The sequence below is a fragment of the Nothobranchius furzeri genome, chromosome 12 (assembly GCF_043380555.1).
Source record: "Nothobranchius furzeri strain GRZ-AD chromosome 12, NfurGRZ-RIMD1, whole genome shotgun sequence".
NCBI classification, from domain to species: Eukaryota; Metazoa; Chordata; class Actinopteri; order Cyprinodontiformes; family Nothobranchiidae; genus Nothobranchius; species Nothobranchius furzeri.
In genome coordinates, this window is record NC_091752.1 from 36,805,883 (window position 1) to 36,831,004 (window position 25,122).

At 41.6% G+C, this 25,122-nt stretch overlaps 1 protein-coding gene across 3 annotated transcripts; it reads left to right on the plus strand.

Moving 5' to 3' along the window:
- The first annotated feature begins 1,129 nt into the window (after positions 1 to 1,129).
- ugp2b (UDP-glucose pyrophosphorylase 2b) lies at positions 1,130 to 22,293 on the plus strand. 3 transcript variants are annotated; one of them, XM_015944993.3, is made up of 10 exons: positions 1,130 to 1,278; positions 3,549 to 3,676; positions 5,935 to 6,042; positions 12,664 to 12,849; positions 15,582 to 15,715; positions 17,674 to 17,971; positions 18,058 to 18,255; positions 20,152 to 20,394; positions 21,738 to 21,842; positions 22,025 to 22,293. In XM_015944993.3, exons 2-10 carry the CDS (start codon positions 3,578 to 3,580, stop codon positions 22,130 to 22,132), a joined length of 1,479 nt encoding a protein of 492 aa, XP_015800479.1. In that variant the 5' UTR covers positions 1,130 to 1,278; positions 3,549 to 3,577; the 3' UTR covers positions 22,133 to 22,293. The 3 variants fall into 3 exon arrangements, with proteins under 3 accessions (XP_015800479.1, XP_015800478.1, XP_015800477.1); XM_015944992.3 differs by lacking the exon at positions 1,130 to 1,278 and adding an exon at positions 1,591 to 1,699; XM_015944991.3 differs by lacking the exon at positions 1,130 to 1,278 and adding an exon at positions 2,018 to 2,175.
- Positions 22,294 to 25,122: the final 2,829 nt, after the last annotated feature.

Consider the following 25,122-nt stretch of genomic DNA (forward strand, 5'->3'; position numbering starts at 1 on the left):
CATTCCAAACTCCAGTAAAGGAAAACAAGTTTAGATGTGAAAAACAAAAGAAAAAAATGGATCTGTTCAAAAATTTGATGCAAACAAAGTTTCACATAAATGTAAACAGGACATCAAATTATGCAACAACAGTCCTAACCTGAGACTCTTTGGACAATGGTGTCCTATCACCATATTGCCCCCCCCCCCCCCTTGTTTAAATAACACATTTATTCTCATGCATTTTTCTGTCATGAATTTTTCAGAATTTATTTATTTGTTGTTTTCGTTTTACTTTTAAGTTTTACAAATCACAGATTTATGTGGTTATAAATTGTTTAAAAGGAATGTTATCTTTCTGAAATAATGACAAGCATGGTTAGAATTCTAGTAAATGCTTATTGATATTTATTGTGTTTTCTCAAATGTGAGTAACACACAATAGAAGGCTAATGAATAGTGCCTCTAATACATCATAAACCAGGTGCATCTTTACTCGTGCATCAAAACTTGTGCATGTTTGCTCTGCAGGTTTGGTCTGCAATGACTCCTGCAAACAAGATGTATCTATAAGCTATATTTTGAGAAGCCTTTTCAGCAGAGTTGGGGTATGGAAGCTGCTGAACAGTGAAAAGGCACAGTTTGGCCAGACAGGGGCGTTATTTCCACATTTTTATTTCCCAGCTGCTTCGGAAGTGCTTATGCAACATCTACACTGCTGTTAATCAGGTTCACAGCGGGCCATCATTGATCAAAACAGCCAATAAATGAACAAAATGCACTAGGAAAATGAACATCTACAAAGTGAAAGGGGATAATGTCATCTGCTCGAGGAGTTAAAAGTACAGTTATAAATCAAAATGTAGATGTTAATTAATTATTCAAACTTAAACGTCAGCGTGAATATCAAGTTTGAGGAGGTATCAAATGATCCTAGGGTGCGCCTTTAAACCCGGAAGCATATAACTCAATAAGGCACGTTGCAAAACATTATTGGTGGTTGAAAATACGTCACATAAATAACGCGTTTCCATTGGTTCCCCATCTCCGTTGCCTGGACGGAATGGCACTATTGTAAAAAATCTGCATACCATTCCTCTCTTTACGGTTTTCATCCTTGTTTGTTTGTTTTGTTTTGTTTACTTCTTCGGGGCGTTTAAAACTCAGGTGTTTTGAAGGGACAACCAATTAAAAAAGGAAATATTAACTGCCTGCTGGGCGCAGTTGTCCTTCAGATCTGCAGAAGCAGGCAGGCCGACCCCATCGACTCTTCTTCCGCCTGCATCCTACAGTCGAACAGTAAGAAAATACTCAAACATTTTAGAACATTTTGGCCATGTTTTCGCTTAAAATACCATTGAATGGCAATAAATTATCGTTAAACACTCGTTTAATTTCGTTTGCGTCCGGTTTTTGGAGCATTTAGCTAAAATCAAACGTTCCTTCTGTGCGGTGATCTAGGACCATAGTTTATTTGGACGTGTCCTCCTCAGGGGCTGCATTTCTGTAGGACGCACTGTTCCCCTGAACTCACCCATGCACCATTCATTCATTCATTCATTCATTCATCTCTGCAGTCTGTAACCTCAGTGTGTGGACAAGACATAAGGGTGACGTTTTAATACAAATGGTTAATGTTTGACAGATTTTTTTTTTGGTCGTCGGATTTGTTGGCAGGGGGCGAGGCGGAGTTTGTAGGAAATGTGGCCAGACTCCAGAGGTTTGTTGAATTCACAGCCAGGATTTGTGACGTGGTTTGTAGTAATGAGGCTGGACGAAGAGGCAATCTCCGCCAGCAGTAAAACATTTCTGCCAGATCCGATCCAGCCAGTTATGTGTGAAGTTTGATGTGCCGACATGTTGGCCGTTTTCCAGAGAGCGATCAGATAAATGTTGATCGGGTGATTGTATCTTTTTATTTCCGCCTTTTTAATGGGAACGCGAGCTTCATACGATGACTAATGAGCTAAAGCTTCGTTTTAAGGCTTGGTGATCTTAATGAATAACTCCTCAGCTTTAACAAAATCATCCAGAAAACTTTCGCCTTCGTTTACGGGATGTGCGTTCAATGACGCCTCGGATTTTCTCAGGAATATTGAACTTGAAAACCTTCCACTTCTACTGCTTTGGATTTAAACGGCGTGTAACTGAACTTGTTACTAATTGGCATCTTAACCATGACAGTTTATTTAGAAGGTAAGTGTTTCCTTATTTGATAGAGAAACACACACAAACTGTACTACTTCCCTGGAGTTTGACATCATTTCCTTAAATATGGCTCAAATACAGATTAAATTCCTTATTTTAGGAAAGATTATGAGCCAACTTGCTGAGTTTTTAATCACAATACTGAAATGATTCATCAGAGTCGATTACAGCAACCGTGTTACCTGATAGTTCTTTACCTGTGTGCTTTTATCTGTTATCAGTCTGGCCTTTGTTAGAGTCGGTAAACCAACTAAGTTCTGGTCAAAGTTTCAAATAGATTTCTCTGAACTTGCACGTTTGCATAATTGAGACACAGCGCTCAGCCTTCCTGAAATGCCTCAATCACAACAGATTTTAGAATGAAGGTGACGTTGATGTGATTATTTGTCTGATTAGATGAAAATGTGTTTATCTTTGATGCAACATCATAGTCATAAAACTTGTAATTGGCTCACTGCTTCGGTAAACGTCATGGTTGCACATCTGGGAAAAACTGGTTAGACGGCTTCCAAGCTGCCAACAAATCCTGTCTGCCATTCACGCAAAACATTTAGTGAAGTGGGAAAAAAAAAATACCCACTTGTTGCATGATGCTGACTTCCCTAAACTAGGATCTCTTTTGACCGTTGGCCAGTAACCTAAAAGCAAACGCCTCTAAACACCTGTCCTTTCACCAATTTAACTTCACATCCCAATAAAATCTTTAGTGAGTCTGTAGTGCAGCTTGATAACCCTCGCCTCGACTTTATACTGCAGATTTTGCTCATGTGAAAAAAGAAGATTTACCTTTGGCGTTTTTATTTAAAGCGTTTCAGGAAACAGCAGTGGGACGAAGAAGAGTAAACAGAAAAGATTTAATCTAGTAAACCATCTGTCATATTTGTTGACTTTGTGCTTGGCCTGCTTTTTATTTTCTTCTCCCGTTACCAACATGGCTGCTCAGAATAAAATCGTAAACACTGAATGCTGTGTTTAGGTTAATTATATCTTCTGTGGTATTTTTGGACGTTTAAACCAAACATTTGACTTTGTTGAGATTTAGTTGTATTTTTTACAACTCATCTCGTGTGATTTTAGGAAGATGAGGAAATAAATGTTTACTGGAAGAAGTATTATATTTTTTATGGTTTAGTTTAGAATCACTTTTTTGAAACAAAAGCTAAACTAAATATAATCTTCCTCTGCAGTGGACGCCATCAGTTGTTTTAGTGGTTGTTTGCTGCTCCAGGATTTAGTTTAGCATTTTCGTTCAGCATACCAATTGTGAGATTTAAAAAAAGCTAAAACATGTGGTTTGAGTTTTTAAAATGAGGATCCAGAACGCCTTTCCCCCGCAGATAACCACTATCCTGTTTGTCCAGGTCTCTGTAAAGGAGTGGTCGGAAAAGGGATGGCTCAGTTCGAGGAAGTGATGCGGCAGCAGCTGGAGAGCTCTATGGACACAGAGATGGATAAACTTCTGAATACGGCCACAGGGGCAGACCGAGAGGTAACTGCCCTCGCCTCTCTGGCCATCTGATTATGATTTGGAGGTGATGACGTCATGCAGTGCTGGGAAAACACACGTTACTCATACTGGTTTTTAAAAAGGGTCCTATGACTACAGACATAACCTACTGTGATGTCAGTTGTATTATGTACAACAATGAAACCTTAAGTAGAAGCACACGTCTGCGCTGGGCGTGGACACACTCCCGAGTCTCGCTGTGGAAAATAAACCCAATCCAAAGACTAGCACTAGAGAGACTGTTAAACAAGGATAGCTCTGAAGCCAGTAAAGGAATCATAAACCAGAGCTGGCAGCATGCTCTCAGACTTAAAACGAGCACATCTAAGCTGCGTGTGTGTGTGTGTGTGTGTGTGACAAGCGACGTGATCTGTGCCTGATGAGGTCAGACTGGAAAGTCGGTCTGACATGACTGAGATCTTACACGCTCTCTTTGAAGTATTTGTTCATAGTGAAATGAAAAGCTCTAATGTTTTTGGAAGAGCTCTGTTTTTGGAACGGCATTTTTCTAAACATTTAGATTTCTTAATACCATCAAATGCATTTCAAAGCATTTTTTGCTGTCATCGTCTTTGGATTTCTTTTTCACTGCTGTTATGAGAGCATGTTTAAAAACTCACAGCAGGAATTTCAGTAAAACCAGCAACTCTCGTCTTACTGGTGCTAGTTTACCATCCCAGTGTGCATACTTTGATCATTTTCCTTTAGCTTTAGTTCAAAAGCAGTTCCATAGCCCTAACTGATCACCTAAGATTAGGGTTGGGCATCGCTTGATTTTGAACGATTTCGATTCCGGTTCCTATCGATTCCGATTCTGTCAAGACATGACATGCTTTACATGAGCCAGCTAACCACAGGTCCTACTTGATGAAATAATCTTAACCTCAACATGAATTTTAATTCTATGAACAATAACATCACCTTCATTTAGACAAAAACATGTTTTGGAGAAGAAAAAAGACTTGCAGCACAACCAGTGTGTTTGTTTCTGACCACAACCAAAGTCTGGAAGGAGCCTCTGGGATGAGAGGCTGAATGTCTCCAACATATCCAGAAACATCCAGCTGTTTTCAGCTAAAACTCTCAGGATGATCATGTCCAGGACGACTGAGAACTACACCTCCATGCTGCAGCAGCATTCAGTCAGAACAGGAAGTGAAACTTAAATGTAGCTGCTGTCAGTAACATCCTAACAGATTTTAAACATTAAAACTCTCAACAGAAATAGTTCAAAAAGGAAATAAAAAATGTTATTTATTTTTATTATTATTTATTGTGGCAGAAGCTGGTGTGGTCCACCACAGAGAAGCTGCTCTAGCATGATGACTAATTATTCTGCAGGTTATGGTTCAGCCTTCTGACACTCATGCTCACACACGAGTGTTGGTGAGCGGCTGTGTCTGACTGCTGATGCTCCGTGTGTGTTTTTATTTCTGCATCGAGACAAACTGACCTCACACCATCCAGAGTTTGTTCTTTAAAGCTTCTATTAAATCCACCATGTTGACGTATTTAACGTTTCCTGTACGCTGCAGCAGTTAAAGTTTACAGTTTACTCCACCTCGCCACATTCACATTACGGAGTAAAAGTTCGGCAGACCGTTTGTTTATATTTGGCCGCTGCGCACTGGGAGGGGGGACTCGGTGCTGCACACAGACAGCTGGTGTGATCAGCTCTGAAATGTGTTGATCACAATTTACAGATCACGTTTATTTTTCACAGAGATCAGCCGCGGATTCCTCTTCCACCGGCATTCTAGGAATCAAACTAACAGTTGGAACCGGTTCCAATCGATGCTCGATGCCCAACCCTACCTAAGGTCAAGGGGTCTCCATGTATGACCCCCTAACAAGTTCAAGATCAGAGACTTTAATCTCATGGAAAATTGTTTATTTTATGCTCTTAATGAGGTTGTATTTGCCTGTTCAAATGTAGCAAATAGAAATATAATCTTGCAATTGTAGTCAGTTTTGCTACCCTCATAACTTTTAATAAACTCGGCAAATCAACTTTTGAATCTTTAACTGGAGCTTTTGTAATAAAATACCATGTGGGGCGTTGGAGAGGAAATGCAGTAGAAGGAAATACATGGTTTCCGTGAGATGACTTTGCACATTTACCAGCAGTTTTTTTTAAATCCTTTTTGTTCTCTAGTTTGAGTTTTGGTTTTATTTTCTGATTGTGCTGCCTTAATTCCTTTATTCAATTAACACCCGTTGTGTGTCAAAATGTGTTTCAGGTGTGCAGGAAAGACTTTGCGGGCTTCAAGAATCTCTTCCACAGATTCTTGCAGGTGAAGGGCCCATCCGTGGAGTGGATCAAGATCCAGAGACCTCCTGAGGACTCGGTAAGTCTGCTTTATCTCTGAGAAAATGAAAGGATCAGGGTTTGTTCTCTCTGCATGATCATGGAAGATGGTCGGTTTATTGACTGCATAACTGAACAAAGCTGCTTTGAAACGCTACATCTTGCAAGTGCGGGTTCTGCGCAGTATCTTAGCTCAGTGGCGGTTCTACATCGAATTACTCCCCGGGCGAGGCCCCCTTTGAGCCCCCCACCACCACCACCACCACACCACCCCACCTGCATGAACACACGCACGTTTTCTACAAACAGGAATGTTTTATTAGAACGACTATTGAACATTCATTTTTCTAAGTTGCACATATTTACATTAATTACTATGAAGTTGTCAGAATGTAAAGCAATATACCGTACATTATATACTGTATCAAAATATATAGAATCAAATATACAAAAACAAACAATAACTAAATATTATGAATATATGAACATAATAGATAATAAATATTCTAAATTGCAAAAATATTTCACACGTAACAAACTAAAGATAATCACTACAGCACTGCACTTAGAATAGAAAACACAAACTAAAATTAAAACCTAACCTTGATGCAACGTCATCAATAATGTCATCATATGAAATCTGCTCCCATACTGAGTGATTGATACTAATCAGAGCCAGGTGAGTGAGCCGCCCCTGAAACATAGGTGACCTCAGGTATGACTTGATCAAGTTTTGAAAAGCTCCTCTCAGCTTGAGCCACAGTGACTGGCAGAGCAGTCCAAAAGTTGGGGTAGATCTCCAATAGATCTCATGATCCATAATATTTTAGAATTGCCTCTGAAATTGTAATTTAAACTGACATAACAAACTGTAGACTACCAAAAATGCCAACTTTTACAGAACAAATCATGTAAAAAATAATCAGTGCAGCCATCTGCAATAAATAAACAGGATAGTTAGTGGTGACTGGGGTGTTTTCTTCTGCTTGTACAGTTGTTTTATTTATTATTATGTGAACATGATCAACATGTGTTTGTTGTTGTTCAGGCAGGCCACAGGCTGCAGCGAGCATTTAACAAATCCTAGTTTGAATCAGTAAAAAACGATTCAAGGACTTTTTTCAAACCATTTGAATATTCGTTTAAATATTTCAGCCCTATTAGCTCTGTTAGCAATTAGTTGACCACATTTAACCGTTAAAATCCCAGTTAACTGATTCAAAAAATTGAAAACATGCATCATGAGAGCTACATTTATCTTTTTGCTCGTTTTTCTTTTTTTCCCCCTGAAAGGGGGCACCTGGTGGTTTTAGCCTTTTTATGTTCATCTCTTCTGTTTGGCTCCTGACTCAGTAAGTTTCCTTTAGTCAGGACTAAACTATTTGACCTTGATGGGGGGGTGACCACAAAATCGTTTTGTTTTTCCTTTTTTTTATTCGGCCATTTCACACAATTCAGAGAAACCTGAAAGAATGATAGGCCTGTGTTTATGATATTATGAATGAAATATGGAAGAACGTTAAGATGTGATTGACTTTAGCCATGTTAATACAGTTGATTCAGCCCCTGCACGCTCATTTCATTTGGGAAAGACGCAGAGGTGAATTCCCCCGCCGCACCTCTCCCCTTCCTGTTCTTCATAGACACACGGTGCACGTGAACGTTCTCAGTCAGCAGGAGCGCCTGCAGCTGCAGGGGGCGCCAACTTGCTGTTTCCAATCCAGACACTGTCATATGACAGATAATAGAAAACCTCGGTGCGGCGCAGATTTCCTTTTTTTTTTACTCCGCGCTTGTGCGCCCCTTTTGTGTCATGAAAAAATGCCGCCCCGGGCAACTGCCCTGTCTGCCCGTGCCTAAAACCGCTACTGTCTTAGCTGTTTGTAGAACTGCACTTTTCTGGACTGAGATGTCCGATGTTTTTCCTGGGATCTGCTTTAGCCACTCCTCCAGTCTGGGGGTTACTGCCCCAATGACCGCGGCGAGCACCACCGAAGTCTTCACTCTCCAGGCTTTCTCAAGTTCTTCTTTGAAGCCCTGGTACTTCTCTAGTGTCTTGTGTTCTTTTTTCCTGATGTTGCATCACTTCGTATTGCCACATCAAACACAATTGCTGTCCTTCTTTATCCAGCTCCACAATGTCTGGTTGGATTGCCATCACCATTTTGTCAGTCTGGATCTGGAAGTCCCACAGTCCCAGCAGTTATGTGGTGGATTGTCTCAGGGGCCTCTTTGCATAGCCTACACCTTGGGTCTTGTCTGGTGTGGTAGATCTTGGCCTCTGCTGTCCTTCACACCAGCTCTTTCTACCCATTGGTAGGATTTCTTGATATCCGCCACTTCAGTTATCTGTCTGTGGTACATCCCATGGAGGGGTTTGTCCTCCCACAATGGTAGTTGCAGGATCTCTTCCTCTGTTCACCATTGTCTGAGACTTTCACTAAGCACGTTGTCTGTTGGTGCATTGTCCTTGATGTACTTATGGATCTTAGATGTTTCATCCTGGACAGTGGCTCTCACACTCACTAGTGCTTGGCCTCCTTCCTTATGGCTAGTGTACAGTCTGCGGGTGCTGCATTTTGGATGGAACCCTCCATGCATGGTTAGGAGCATCCGTGTCCCAATATCTGGGGTCTGTATCTCTTCCTTCGGCCAGCTTATTATTCCTGCAGGATATCTGATTACTGGCAGGGTGTAGCGGTTGGTTGCCCAGATCCTGTTTTAGCCATTGAGCTGCCTTACCTGTTGTAGGTATTTGGCTGTAGCTCCTTTCCTTGCAGCTTCATCAAGGTTGCCATTTGTTGTGGGATACCAAGGTACTTGTAGCTGTCCTCAATGTCTGCTGTTGTCCTTTCTGGGAGGGAGACCCCTTCTGTGTGGACTACCTTAAACAACCAAAACTGTCAGCTGTGCCATTAAAAAAATACCATTTCTGAAGTATGGGAAGAAGAAAAGCAGAATAATTGCGAGGGTTGGGCAGAGTTTGAAAACAACACCTTCACTCTGTTGCACAACATTAGACGTGTTTCTAGGAAAAATCCAACAAACACAAATGCTGCTACTTGTATTTCCTCCGTATTAAAACATCTTTTATTGTTCATATTCTAAGAATCACTAGTATTGGTTTCACTCTCATATTCATAATATTTTATTATTATTTGGGGGCTTTAATTAGCATAATAGACTATACTTGTCTGGTTAGGTTTGCTGCTACAGATCCATGAATGCAGAAATGTTGAACAGGCTTGATCATAACAGTAGCCTCAGTAGTAAAATGCACCGAAAGACAATGATCACAATGCTGTGTTGCTTATAATAAATGTAAAAATCTGGTTGTGTTGTACTTTGGCTAATTAATCCGAGACAACTTTACATCAAGGCTGCGTTTCACAGAAAGAGACGTGTCGCTGCATCAGTGGAAAACTGAGCTTCCTGTTTGACCTGTTATAGCCAGAAAGGTTGCAACACTCAGAAAATGTGTCCTAACAGTCACACCTGTCTCATCATAACCAGGAGTTTTGACTGTCAAAACTTTAGCCAGCATCCGTGTCGTACAGAGATGATCCTCGTGGTGCAGCATGCAGCTCACTTTCTTTAATGCTCCCGTCACGAGAGACCCTTTCAGTGTTCGCCTGGACTTATCTTGTTCTGGGAGCTTCGAAGTAACAAAAAAATGGAAAAGATTAAAGCAGTTAAGCGTTAAAAATTCCTGATCCCAAAGGGGGAGATCTTTGAAGCAATGTTAACGTTAAAGAAGAAGGAAGTAGACAGAAGGTGTGTGTGTGTGTGTGTGTGTGTGTGTGTGTGTGTGTGTGTGTGTGTGTGTGTGTGTGTGTGTGTGTGTGTGTGTGTGTGTGTGTGTGTGTGTGTGTGTGTGTGTGTGTGTGTGTGTGTGTGTGTGTGTGTGTGTGTGTGTGTGTGTGTGTGTGTGTGTGTGTGTGTGTGTGTGTGTGTGTGTGTGTGTGTGTGTGTGTGTGTGTGTGTGTGTGTGTGTGTGTGTGTGTGTGTGTGTGTGTGTGTGTGTGTGTGTGTGTGTGTGTGTGTGTGTGTGTGTGTGTGTGTGTGTGTGTGTGTGTGTGTGTGTGTGTGTGTGTGTGTGTGTGTGTGTGTGTGTGTGTGTGTGTGTGTGTGTGTGTGTGTGTGTGTGTGTGTGTGTGTGTGTGTGTGTGTGTGTGTGTGTGCTTTACTAAGTCTGGAAACATTTGCTCTTAATCTGGTTTAACTTGGTCATCTTTGATCCTGATTGGGTTAACATTTCTGTTAAAACATTTTAACACCAATAAATAATAATTGTGTTCCCTCGCTGCAGATGTGTATCCTGCCCAGCAACAAAACTTTCGCCCCCCAGAATCCTCTTCTCACGTCTGGCACAAAGCTGGAATTTCAGATGAAACCTGATGTTTTTTTTTTTTTTACTTCCTGGAACATACTCTTAAACATACACTCACAAAAAAGAAGGAAAAATTAACTTTTGCTCTCTTCAGTTTTTTAATGCATTATTTTATATGAAAATCTCAGAATCTGGATAGAGAGAACACAGAAGTGGACTGGACCGAAGATGTGTGAAAGAAGGCACTTCAGTGGAAGTAAAAGGCCAGACAAAGGCAGGGAGTCTGCAGAAAAGTGGCGAAGCTTGAATTAAAATGAGGAGTTCAGTGAAACAGAAATAACAGCTCAGTTTTAGACGTTTGGGAGTTGGAGAGTTATTTATCAAGGCAGAGAGCGCCCAGAAAAACTAAAGTAAAAGATTTTGGTATAACGTCTTCCCATTAACTCAGCTAATTACATCTGTGTTATTGTGCCGACCTGCAGCAGCAATAATCACCAGCTTTATAAAAGTCAAGAATTTCAGAGGAAGCAAAGGAATGTTGGAGCCAGCCAGAGGAAAAGGAAGTCCTGATGATGTCAGCACACCTGTACATGCAGATTAGATGCTTGCACCTTGAGTCAGGTGCAGCTGACTCTGCTTCCCCTCGGTTCTGAAAAGTAGAATTACAGGATTGAGTTGATTATGTATTTCTTAGTTTTGTCAGTGTGGCTTGCTAGATATGAGTTTCAGTTGCATTATGACTCAAACTGTTCTTCCTCATTTCTGGTTTAACAAATGTGAGACCATGATTCAGCAAAGTGTTTAATCGAAATTGAAAAGTAATTGTAACATGTTACGAAAAAATTAATGAAGGAAGCTGTTTGCATAGAAATGAAATATCAGAATACAATGAAGGGGGCAAATAAAATACAAGCATTACAACAATTTCTTGGTTAAAATTAAGTTTTCATTTAACTTGGCTATAAATTTTACCTACTTTTCTTTAATTATGGATGGTTGATCTGTAATACTGCTAGAAATTAACGAGATCTGTTTTCTTTTTTTAAAGATACAACCTTTACCTACCATGCACGTATCAAACCTTTCAGCTTCTTCCTTCACTCCAAAGGTCAAAATATGACAAATCTGAGGGTCTTTGATATTTTTTGGTCAGTTTGACAAAACTGGCCAAATTTGAAGAAGAAACGATCTTTTCTATAGTGCCTGTCTAGATAAAAATCATGAGGCGCTTCACAAGAACAAAAATCAAAAGATTAAAAATATCATAAAACTGGGAAAGGTAAAAAAAAATTCTGATTTAAAAAAAAATGTGAGGAAAAAGAAAGTAAAAAATAAATAAAATATTGGTAAATCATTGAATCCCGGGAAAGGTAGAATTGGTAGAACTGATTGAGGATAAGGTAGTGAGGAAGAATCAACCAATGGTCACACCAAAGCCTGAACAGGTGAGTCTTCAGCTGTTTTTAAAGGAGACCACTGAGTCCACTGATCTCAGGCTCAGGGGGAGAGAGGTCCAGAGTCTGGGGGCCACAGCAGCAAATGATCTGTCACCTTTGGTCTTTAGCCTGGTGCTGCACAACCAGTAGGCTTTGGACACTGGACCTCAGGCTGGCTGGGGGTGTAGGGGCTAAGAAGATCACCAGTGTATGATGGTGCTTGTCCAATTTAAGGCCCTAAAGACCAGAACCAGGATCTTGAAATGAACCCTGAAATTAACCCAATAATGCCTGAATTGGTTTTGAATTGAAGCTGGAGGAGGAGCGGGGTGATGTGGGTGTATTTTGATGATTTAGTCAGAAGCTGAGCACAGGCATTCCGAACCCTCTGCAGACGGTTCAGTGAGGTTCTGCTTCGACAAATGAAAAGCGAGTTGCGGAGATGAAGGTGTGGAGGTCAATCTTAAGTTCAGAGCGGGACAAAATGGGACTCAGCTTAGCGATGTTCCTGAGATAGAAGAAGGAAGAGTGAACAAGAGAACTGTCAGGCTGATGGTTCAGGTCACATAAAACCAGGACAAATGGCTTCGGGGATAGCTTCTTTCCCAGAGCTATCACTGTAGTAAACAACCACAAAACCAACTGATCCTGAAAACCAAACCACACGTATACTCTTTCTATATCGATCATGTGCAATAACATTTATATGTGCTATTTGTGTTTACTCAATATGCAAAAATTCTGCTTACAATAGCGACCTGCACATAACCCAACTAATGCTGCTACATTATAAATCACGTGTGTCAGACACAAGGCAACGGAGCATTTTTATGTGGCCCGCGAGAAATGGTATGTTTTAACCCCTGCTGTGTATTGTGTTTGTCCTCCCCTTTAGATCCAGCCCTACGATAAGATCTCTGCACGAGGCCTACCGAATAACGTGGCCAACAGCCTGAACAAACTGGTGGTGGTGAAGCTGAACGGAGGTCTGGGCACCAGCATGGGATGTAAGGGTCCGAAGAGCCTGATCAGCGTCCGCAATGAGAACACCTTCCTGGACCTGACCGTGCAGCAGATAGAGGTACAAAAATACTCGACTACACCCAACTTTGGAGCCCTCAGTCATGTATTTGACTGGTTTTTGTTGTGACTCTCAGTTGGCTTTCGTTTGCAGAAAACGGCTGATTGAGCTAAATCAAATAAAAACAACAAATAAACTGATCTAATGTTTACTTTAAAGACCAAGTTCAACAACAAAACCGTTTTTACTTATTATTTCTGAAATATGTTCATATTTTTGAGTTTCACAGGCGAGCTAAATGTGAAAAAAAGTCTTCTGCCCCTACTTCCTGCATTAGCTTCTGACAGAAAACAGATGGAGAAATGTTTGGATTAGAGAAGCCACTCAGATCTACGTCACACTGAAAAGTAGCTTTCATGGACCTGCCCTTCTTGGCTCGTCATGGGGGAAGGTTGTTGTTGGTTTAGCATCCAGGAAACGGCAGAACATCTGCTAACAGAAGCTAACCGTTTGCATTAGCAACTCCACAACACAGCAGAACTTTTTCATGCTTGTGTTATTTGTGCAGATAAAACATTGTTGCAGAGCTAACGGAGTCAGTGGTAGAGTTGGGTGTTAGCCAATCAGAAGCGAGATATCTGAATAACAGGAAAAAGTCCTTCTGCCTTCTGCTCGCCTCTACTCTGGCTCACTTCTTCCCTACAAAAGGAGTGCCAGAGCTTTTTTTCCCCACGGAGATCGACTCACAAGGCATTTTGCACGTACGCAGCACATTTATTGGGAAAAATAAACAAGTGAACTTAAAAAAAAACAACTTGGTGTCTGCAGACTTGGTTTTTGTAGGCGGTGCTCTCGCTGAGGCTCCAATCCAGCAGCAGCGTGGTCTGAGAGGCGTCGCAGGACTTGGTGGAGACGTGACAAACGTCTGCTCTGGGTCAGGTGTGTCAGGTCTGCGTGTCATCCTGAAAAACTCCGCTTGTTCGTCCCGACAGAAGAACTCACAGAAACACTGAATTTAAAAAATTAAATGTGTTGAGATAAAAATCACAAGCATGTGCTGGCGGTGAGGATTTGTTCTTTTTGGCCTTTTGATATTTCTGAAAGTGAGCTGAGGTTTTCTAGAGGGGGGGGGGGGGGGGTTGCTGGCAGGGAAACAGAGAGGGCTGTGTGCTCGTGCAGATGTTTGGACCCCATCAGTTTAGAACCACTGCGCATTAGTAAAGTAAAAGAATCAGATGTTGGAGCAGCTTTTTGGAGAAACCTGATCTAAATTAGATGAAGCTTTGGGAGTATCTGGAGTCTCCACATGAATGTGACGTAGACCACCTGATTCAGGGTGCGTTTCTGTCTAGAGTCTAAAAGTCTCCTGGGGCTCTGCTCGCTTTCCAGCACTTTACCTCTCAGGTCAGATTACCTGCAGACTCAAACAGTGTGTTGAGAGGGCAGAAGAAACCAGATCCTGTGTGGGAACACCTCTCAGAGCCACCCGCTTTCCTCCCAAAAAACAACGTTAACCCTAAAACGTTCCCGCTGTTATATCAACAGAGCATTTACCCTGCAGAGCTGGAAAATTGCCTCATTGATGCATTTCTACATATCTAAAAGGATGTTTCAGTTAAAAAATCTACACGGTCATAAAAATGGTTTCTTTGTATTGTGATTTCTCACTTGGGAGTATTTGGGAAGAGGTTTCTAAATCGGTCTCCTACATCCCTAATCACACCTAAACCCTACAACCTAAAGCCTGCATCTCAGAGAAGGATCCGGTTAGTGTGGAGACGCTGCTCCTCGTGCGTTCCACCTAAAGTCAACACGCTGCAGAGCAATGCTGTCAATCCGCTCTTTGTTCAGTGTGTGTTTGCAGTGCAGAACAGGAGCAGTGTGTCGGGTAAAACAGCTTTTTTTTTTTTTTTTAATAATCCCACCGTTATGCACACACAGGTTACAGCTTATGGAGGTCGCTATGAGAGGGAAGTTGCACGTTGGCGTTCCTAAACAGCCGACTCTCTTTATTCCTGAACGTTTGCTGGCTGGGACACGAGAAACTTCTAGTTTTATATCTGGCCAGGTCACAGGGAGTGTAGGGTACAAGTGCTTTAGCCTGGACTGTCAGACTCCTCCTCTGTCTAATTCTGCACAGAGAAACTTTCTCTGTCCGACGAGTCTGACAGGCCAGGCTACAAATGCTTGCAGCTGCAATTTTTTTAATTTGTTGCCCTTCAGTCTAAAATCTTCGTATTTTTCTGGATTTTCACTCTTTTAATCCTAATTTTGTATCAAATGTTTCTCAAAATTGTCTCAGATTCCTTCTACTTTTTACCCCATGGTAGTTTAACATCTGTTTACATTTCTCATCACCATTCAGTTTCCTTTGTATGTTTATCAAACCCCCCCCCCCCCCCCCCCCACACACACACACAGCTGTCTCACATTTCTCACTCTTTATGAAAATAGAATATAAAATAGAAGTTTTCGTGAAAGATAGCATACTGCTGCTGTTTTGACAGAAAACAGTTTTTATTCATAATCTTTAAAAACATTAGAATAATTTCAGAAACACTGAGCGAAGCCCTTCAGCTCATGAGATGGAATCAGAAGTCTTGCAACGACTTTGAGACACTATGGAAAGTCTATTGGGAATGTCATCCTTATAATGCGCAACCCTCTGTTTTATTTAAAAAAAAATCATAACGAGTTTAGTTTGTCAGCTTTGTACTTTGTCCTGTTTTCTCTGCTCTCCAGTGAATGCCGACTAAAAAGAGTTGAATACGTTTGTTTTTGTTGCTCCGCAGCACCTGAACAAGACGTACAACACAGACGTTCCTCTGGTCCTCATGAACTCTTTCAACACAGATGAAGACACAAAGAAGATCCTGCAGAAGTACACGCACCACCGAGTGAAGATCCACACCTTCAACCAGAGCAGGTCTGTGTTTGAAGTCAGATGGCTGCGTAAATCCTAACGATGCTTTTCTGGTCGGTTAGCTGGAGTTGTGGTGTGCAGCTCCTGGTTCTGATCTCAAACGGGCCAGAGCTGCAGCTTTCGGACAGGAAACGTCCTGCAGCCTACGGAAACGCTTGTACATAATTAATGCTGTAGTGTCTCCAGCTCGCCAGCCAAGCGGAACTTGCTTTTTACCGTTTCCTCTGAATTATTCATAGCCCTCGTGTGTGCTGTGTGCCCCTGGGAGTTCAGTACAAAGCATTTTGGGACAGCAACATGCTAGCTCCAGGATTTATTGTCATCACAGGGAAAGTGGTTGAATAGCTTTAAGTGTCAATCAACGTGGGAACAAAGAAAAGTTGAGGTCATAACGGTAATTCATGAAAATCCAATTAAAGCCAGCTTCAGTGTCACGCTGGCTGCTGTTCCAGTTAATTTAAGGAAAACAATTGGCGTCAAACGGGAGACAAATCCATAAACCGTTCAGTCTCTTTGATCGTGTTTAGGCTCAAACAGACTTCCTGGGAGGGGAAAATGAACCTGTCTCTTTATGCTTTAAACATCGACTTTTGGTTGGAAGGGGCCAGAAAATCCAGAATTATTCTAGAAACAAATCCCAAAACATGGAGAAAATCCAGCTTTTGTGTTGTAACGGCTAATTCAAAATGAAACGCTGCTAATGGAGTTAGGTGGACTCGATATAAAAGAAAAACTCAGACAGCAACTAAAAAGTTATGGGTCCCCACCAGGAGGTACGGTTTAATAAACATTTGAATCTAATCTGTACTTTTTTCCCTGTAATCTATAATCCTGTTTTTTATGAAGGGGCTATTCTTGGTCTGACAAGTTAGGAGGCTTCTCCAAGTTTCCGTCTACTGCAGCTCGTCCTGGCAAACAAATATTAGAAGTTTAACTTCCTGCTTCACTGCTGATAAATAGTCTAATATCCTGATAAATACACCAGAGTGAGCAAACACATCGAGGATTTCTGCTCCAAAAACAAGTTTCAGGATCAAGAAATCATCTATTAAGGCCCCGAGGCACAAAATAATAACAGAATCATACAAGAAAGCTGCTGATGAGATGAAATAGTCTAAAGATTTTTGTTGTGTTTTCAATCCAAAAATCTACAAGAACATTTATAAGAACAAACAAATTCAAATGTTGGCTAAGATTTTAAACAATCTTTCATTTGAAAGACTTCATCTCTTCACTCGACAGCTCCTCCTCTGCTGAGAATGTTCCTCCTCCAAAAGCTGCGTCGCTTTTCGCTCGGTGATCAGATTTGGTAAAAGTCCGGATGGGAAACACTTTGGTCGGTTTTCATGTGCTCAGCGATGGCGGCTCTGGTGGTTTGTCTTGTTTCATCTTCGGCCTTCTCGACAAAGAGTAAAGAAAAGATCTTCTAAGGAGTCGTTTTAAGTTACAGCAATAATAAATGATGTGCCTGGCTAGTTTCACCTCAGACTTGAACCAAAAGACTAAAATGTCTAATGAAGAATCGTGTTGAATTAGGCAAAAGTCATTATGCAAATGTTGCAGGTTTAATATACAAGGTTCACCGTTTGACAAACGGATGTAAAGAAGTCGAGATTTCTGATTTCTGTATAAATCTATGAAATAATAAACTATGGAAGACATGAATGTTGTTGTCTTTCCCTTAAATGCAAAAAATGAAATGGCATTTAAAACTAACAAGAAGAAAATTCCTAGGTGCATTTATTCTTTACTCACAGGAAACTCATGAATTCAACCTTTTGCACCAAACCGGGTTGAGCGTTTACACTTTAGGTCTTTATTCAGTTCTTTTAGAGAGATTTCTTTTGTTTTTATGAGCTGGTTGTTTAAGCTGGAAGAGGGCTCGAGAGAATAAAACGTTCCATTTAAATCTGAATCTTTGTTGGAGCCAAACCATATTGAGATTTTTCTGCCTTGTTCAGGTATCCTCGCATCAACAAAGAGTCTCTCCTCCCCGTGGCCAAAAACCTGAGCATGACCGGCCAAAGCGCTGATGGCTGGTACCCTCCCGGTCACGGAGACATCTACGCCAGCTTCTACAACTCTGGTCTGCTGGACCAGCTGATCACGCAGGGCAAAGAGTACATCTTTGTGTCCAACATCGACAACCTGGGAGCCACGGTGGACCTGAACATCCTGCACCACCTGGTCAGCCAGCCCAACGGAAAACGCTGCGAGTTCGTCATGGAGGTGACGGATAAAACGCGCGCTGACGTCAAGGTAGAGGACAGGGTTACCGTTGGACGTGGTCCGCTGTATTCTGCCTCCTAAAACAAAGCTGTAAATGTGCTGACTGTCGTTCCCAGGGAGGAACGCTGATCCAGTATGAAGGGAAGCTGCGTCTGCTCGAGATCGCCCAGGTTCCCAAAGCCCACGTGGACGAGTTCAAGTCGGTTTCAAAGTTTAAGATCTTCAACACCAACAACCTGTGGATCTCTTTACCTGCAATCAAAAGGCTGCAGGAGCAGAACGCCATGGACATGGAGATTATCGTCAACCCGAAGGTGGGTGAGGAGGAACCCAAATAACACATCTTCCTGTTTAAACTCTTCGTCAGCCGCAGTTGTTTCCAAACGTCTTCTGCTCCACACGAGGCTCCTCCCACAGGTCTATTTTTGGGAAGGCGTTCAATCTGTGCATTCCTTCAGGGTCTTAAAATAGGAGACGCTTGTCCTCCTGCAGCCAGGATCAATCAGCTCTGAATGCTCCTCCAAACCAGCTCACGTAGAGACACTGAAGATGAGTCAGAGCAAATAAAGTGGACAGAAACTTAATACCAACACCAACAGGTTATTTTTTTTACTTTCCCCACACGGCCTGGTCTTTTAGGTGAAACAAGAAACTCATTACGTCCAAATTTTTATGGCCTTCATGAGCATTTCTAGCTTAATCACTTGAAGCTTGGATACTTTTCTTACGCTGTGTCCTGTGTGATAAAAGCTCTTAAAAACCTGTCATTTAAAACCCAACGCGTCCCACAAACACAACCTGATGTGACCTTATTCTGTGTGTGTGAAGCACAACACACCTCTGCAGAGACATTGGCTCAGGATGTGAGAATATGTCACTAATGTACTAAATTCCCACCGAAGCCCATCTCAGCCCAAACAGAGTTAATAGATTTAAGCTGCACAAAGCCTCACGCCGTGACCAAACAGGGTTATGTAAGTAATAAAGGTGTAGAGCTGCGTGACTTTTTCCGTTTCCAGCCCCGTGCATGTTAAAATCATGTCCACTCCAGGGCCTCAGAGTGGGGGTGTTGCCTAACTGCCTCCTACAGATGTGTACCCGAATGTCTTTTTACATCACAGAAACCTCTTGAGCTAATTTTAAATGCTTTTAATTCTCAAATGTACAAATTACTTTATGAGAGCTGCATCAACATTTAGAGGTAAAAGGCTGAAGGTGGGGAGCAGTTTTCATTTACTTTAGAGAAGCTTAGAAATGGAAGTTTAAAAGATGTCAAAATCCCAGCGATAAGAAAGTTTCCATAAAAAATCACCAACTAGCATTCTCGTGGGTACAAGTAAGTGGCTTTTCTGAGTATCTGTGACCTCCTGTAAACATTTTAATGGACTTAATGGTCCTAATCATTGGTCTTGTATCTTATTTATTAGAGGACAAAGTCTTTTGTGTATAATTGTTCCATTTAGGGTAGAATGAAGGTCAGAACAAGGTAAGATGTGGTGCTGTTTCAACACATCTGTGTGTGTGTAGGTGTGTGTGGGCGGGCCCAGATGTTTTAGATGAGGAGCTTTAATCTTTTTATGTGTCCGATGACTGGAAGGTTTATAGTGATGCACACAGACTGAACCCTAACCCATAGCAAAAGCCTTCCTCCCGTGCTCGTCTTCATACACAGACTTCCTGTTAGTGTTGTTTTACCTTTTTAAATAGAGATGTAAAAAAATATCAGTGCACTGAATTTGTTATGATACTGAATTGATATTTAAAAGCAGTTCATCAACATTTTAGTGAGAATTTATAGAGAAACATTTCCAGTATTTCTTTTGTGAGGTGCAGTTCTAACTCTGACAGCTAGGTGGCATCACTTTTTACCGCCTTCATTCTGGCGGAACAACCCAGACCTCACGAAAACGTTGGATGTGTCTTTGAAAAGTCCGGCCTGAGTTTTCCAGTTAGTTTCAGTCTTAAAAAATGACAAATGTCACGTGGCTTTTAGGATCACAGTCTATCGTATCGTCTCCCCTGTGTACCCCGCATCACCAGATACACCCCCCCCCCACTTTAAAACTCATGGACGTGGTCTATTTTCTCCACCGGCGTTTCTGGCCAGCTGATCCGGACCAGTTATTTTAGCAGAATCAGTATAGTTTTTTCTTTTCGGACAAAGAACAAATTGCTGCTAAATCAGCAGAATCTTTTTTCCTCCATTTCAGACACTCGACGGAGGGCTGAACGTTATCCAACTGGAGACGGCGGTCGGCGCAGCTATCAAGTGCTTCGACAATGCTCTGGGAATTAACGTCCCCCGCAGCCGCTTCCTGCCTGTCAAAACCACGTCGGACCTGCTGCTGGTCATGTCCAACCTGTACAGCCTGGATGCCGGCTCGCTGACCATGAGCCCCAAGAGGGAGTTCCCAACGACGCCTCATGTCAAACTGGGCAGCTCCTTCACCAAGGTAACCACGGCAACAGTGGGAGGGTTGTTTTTCATTGATATTTTTTTCTGACACTTTCTGTGACATTCATGCTTTTTTGTGGAGGGATTTATTTTTCTTGAAGTTTCTCTGTAATTTGAATTTAGAAGCTTTTTGTTACCTTTTATGTGTTTATCATCCTAGTTTGATGAATAATCCCTTTATCTTAAAGAGTTACACGTGATAATGAAAATTATTGATCAGTCATGAATCCTCTAGAGTAGCGTGGTTAAAGAGCAAATTGAAGGTTACATATTTTTTTCTAATTAATATAAAATGCTGTCCAAAAAATTCTATTTGAAATGCTTATTGTGGATATTTCATTTTAAAATGCATAACGGCAGAGTTTTTTTGAGTAAAAAGTGGCGTTTCTCAGCAAAGCTTCTAAAAACGCTCTGTTTTGCTAAACTTTAACCTCTGTCGTAAAGGGAGTTAGAAGCTGAATTGAATGTGGATTTCTGTAGCTCAGATCACTGTCAGAACCGACTACCAGAAGAGACGTGCGGCTCAACGGGCCATTCAAGCTGGTTTCTGGGTCGGAACCAGATCAGAACCGCCGCGGACCTCCAAGAAAGGATCATGTTTAGCTTTTAAAAATACCATTTGGACTGGCTCACTGGTGTCTGGGTCGGATCCAGCTCACTGAATCCCGCATGAGCTCCAGAAACCGATAGCAGGCGTCTCTCTCCCTCTCTCTAAGCACTAAACTACGTTACGTGAACGGATATTAACGAGTATGAGACAGCTGACAGATGCATTAGTTTATTATTGTCAAGTATTAATAGTATAGTAACTGACCAATACTATTTTTTTTTATTATCCGGTACATGATAGTAATCTGTACAATATTGTGATGTTAGCACACGAGTTTAGGCTAGCATCGTTAACTCACAAGCTGCTCCCCCTGCTTCTCTTCAGTCTCTCTGCTTTGGCCGATGGTTTCTCCCTCTGGTTTGTCTTTGCTCTCTGGGGCGTGCAGCAAACTCATAACTTTATGGTTGTGGTCCATCATAAGTAGAATTGTAAACATTTAAATTTTCCTCTGTGTCAGAGCCGACATTAGAATCCATGTTTTTCTCTGGATTAAGCTAGCAGGACTCCCTCAGCTGACGTCACTTGGTTTGGCAAAAAACAAAAAAAAAAACTATTTTCTCTCAAAAATGACACTTAAAGCCTAAATAATGTATGGATGTGTAAAAAAAAAAAAAAAAAAAAAGTTTAAAGTGAGTTTCTATAATGTTTCTCTAAACATTGGTTCATGGGAGTCTCTAACCTGCAATTTGGGTCTGTAAGACTTGGCCATGAACACATTTTCTCCCGTTCAGGTTCAGGAGTACCTGACCCGCTTCGAGAGCATCCCCGACATGCTGGAGCTCGACCACCTGACGGTTTCTGGAGATGTCACATTTGGGAAAAATGTGTCGCTCAAGGTGAGGTTTTCTGGAGACCAACTCTGAAGTAGAGCGTTGTTGTTGAAGGTGGTAATGGAGATGTGTTGCTGCATTAATTATGTGATTGGCTGGGATTTGATATTACTATTTACTTATGTGGAAGTGATGACATCGTCATCATTCTTTGGACCAAAAGAATAAACGCTTTATCCTGCCAACAGGGAACCGTCATCATCATCGCCAACCACGGAGATCGGATCGATATTCCAGCCGGCTCCATGCTGGAAAACAAGATCGTATCTGGAAACCTCCGTATCCTGGACCACTGAAGCCACCACCTCCACTCATCACCACACACCCTTATCATGTGACCCGTTTGTTCCCAGCAGCAGATTGTGAGAGGAAGCGACTTCCTGCCTGAAAACTGTGGGTTGCATGTGCAGAGAGCAGCAGGGGCATACTGCCCCCTACTGGTGGTTTATTGTTCAACCTCCTAAGTGTTCATCAGTAGTTGTTGCTTACAGAAAAGCTGAATCATTAGGAAACTAGCTAACTAAAAATAACTATTATGGATTTCTATTCTATTTTTTTCTGTAGTGATTTAGTAGTAAAGAGACTATAACCTGCCAGAGTAGATTGAACGATAATGGGATTAGAAGCATTAAATAAATTTGATCACAGATTATGTATTAAATCTGATGGTTCTGTTTAGAACTGTTAACGTAATCTCCTGGTGAACCAACGTAGAAGAACTTGGACCACAGAATTCAACATTATGTTCCATCCTAGTCAGATTACACAGGCAGGCGGAAGCAATCTTAATTCTGGTTCTGTCTCGCTGAAACAGGAAATTGTATCTATACCAGATTTAAATTTGAGCTCTTGAAGGCAACACGCCTGAATTTAATGACATTTGGTGGAAAATCCAAATGTTGGATCACACACTAGAAAGCTAATTTAGGCTCTCCAATAGATCTTTTACTCCCCGTGTTTGTTGGAGGGCAGTTTTAGTTTTCTAGCAACCGGCTTGTTTCTACAAATACACTTTTGCATACAAACAGTAATTTGGTCTGTAGATTTTTTGTGTGATCTGTGAAATCAAGAGTAAAAATGGAATTAAGTGGATGATCAGTGAGACATAAAGAAGTTATTTAAATATTTATCTGAATGTAAATGTGAAACATGCTAAAACTGTGAGCCACAACATACTAAACCATAAATGCTTTAGTCCATGCTGCCACGTTTTACGTAACTTTATTAGAACCGTGGCAGCTAACCACGACATCATAACTGAGGTTAGCACCTGACTTGCCTCCAGAGCCTTTAAACTGTGAGGAACTTGCGTGTACTTCCACTGTAGACCTTCAGAGGGAGGTTAGGTCAGAAGGGAAAACATTTGATTTGCTGTTTCCATTTTCAAAGGTTTGTTTTAACATGTTAGTGAAGACGTATCGTGTTAGATCGAAACTCTTTACTTTTAACTCGTCATGTGGTAAAAATGTTGTAGCATTATTTTTGTTCGATTCTAGTGTGTCTCACATATGTGCATTTTCCCATCATCCTCATCTTTACGCCAAACGTCAGGCTGTGCAGTATTTCCTGGAGGTTTTGGTTTACTCACACAGGTTTAGATCAGTTTCTGAAACACGTAAAGAAGAGTTTCAGGGTTTGACCGGTGTTGTACGAGAAGCTTGAAAGCAATAAGTGTTGATCTGTGACGGTAACCAGGTCTCCGCCCAGAACTGAATAAAGTGCAATATGAAGAACCGAGCATGTTGTCTATTCATCTCTGATGAGACGTGGAAATAAGAAAAAGTCACCACTTCATTATTCATCCCGTCAGTAGACCTGTGTCTGTTACTGAACTGTATCCAATAACACGAAGCCCAACAACGAAGATGTGTCACTTACACTTTATTGTTTAAAGTTATTACAAAAAAGTGTTTGCTGGAAACATTCTTAGATTTTTGCCTTTTACAAGCACAGAGACGACAGGAGGAGGAGGACAGTGAGTGGAGGGGCGTCTGGATGGACCGGATGGTGAGTTTTGTGTAAAAACGGGCTGAAGTAACAGTACAGAGACAGAGGGAAGCCCTTTACACACACACACACACACACACAGAGTTAATGAAACTAAACCAAACCAGACTGGCTGAAGGAGAGGCAGCAGTTTGATCTGTGACGTATCCTCAGATGACCGTAGCAGTGTGTGTGTACGAGTGTGTGCACAGGCCATCGTTGTCTCCCTGAGGTGAGTTAGTGTGTCGCAGTCTGAGGATACTGGAGAGCTACTAGTGTGGATGACAAACAAGCAAAACAAATTACAATCTCTCTTTTTGTCACAAAGTATACCTGCAAGTGTTCAGACCTTGAGGATCTGTGGGAGTGGGTTGGAAGAGATGCTTAAATTTCTACAGTTTGCGTGTGTGTGTGTGTGTGCTGCAGCAGGAGTCTGGGAGAATCTGTGCTTTCACACACCAGGACTTCCTTTTCTCATTTCAGTTTGAGTGATAACCTGCAGAAATCTGCAGCTGAACTTAAAATATGTCTGATTATTGTGCTACATCAATTTGAATATATGCTGTTATGATTAAAAATCCTAAGTGAGGCTAAAGAGGTAGCCAGAAGAGGGTGAATGCATAGATGAACTGCACAGTCTCTGGTTGGCTGCACATAAAATGACTCCTGACATTTTCTAATAAAGTACCACATAAAAGTGAGTTATTCATGGCTATCATTTAAAATTAAACCTATTCTTTCAGTTTCCATGCAGAAACCATCCGGCAGCCCCGGAGAGTTTGTACTTTTGCATTTCCAGAAAATGCTACATCACTTTAAGACGGTCTGCAAAGCACTAATGAGCCACACTCTCTAAGAGGAGTTCTGTACCTGTGGGTAAGGCTAGGAGGAAATGACTTGAATGCATCAGTTTTAACTCTGCATCATTAAAAGAGGATGAAAACAAAGCCTTTGTGACTTTGTGCATTTCATTATAAAACATGCGTTCCTCCGCCGCCAGTGGAGAAGCCAAAAATAGTTTCAGATGTTGGCAGGGGTACAGCGTGTCTATCCTCTGGGCTAAAATTAATACTGATCCGAAAACTAGTGTCTGTCCACATCTGTTAAACATCAGTATTCCTGTCATTCATCTAAAGTAACAGAAATCAGGTCTGGGTTGTGTGTTTTTAGCTACATGGCTGCATTATAACACTCGTTAAAGGGAGGGAGGCGGTCCATCAAACTCCCATAATGCTTCAGGAGGTTTCTGCTGCAAATCTATTGCTCTGAATGTTCGGCGTCCAGAATGATGCCCTATGAG

Bases quoted from the DNA above. Each gene is read 5' to 3' on its own strand.
- ugp2b (XM_015944992.3), top strand. The intron at 15,716-17,673 runs GTCTGTGTTTGA...TGCCTTGTTCAG, and splicing joins CACACCTTCAACCAGAGCAG to GTATCCTCGCATCAACAAAG. The intron at 20,395-21,737 runs GTAACCACGGCA...TCTCCCGTTCAG, and splicing joins TGGGCAGCTCCTTCACCAAG to GTTCAGGAGTACCTGACCCG.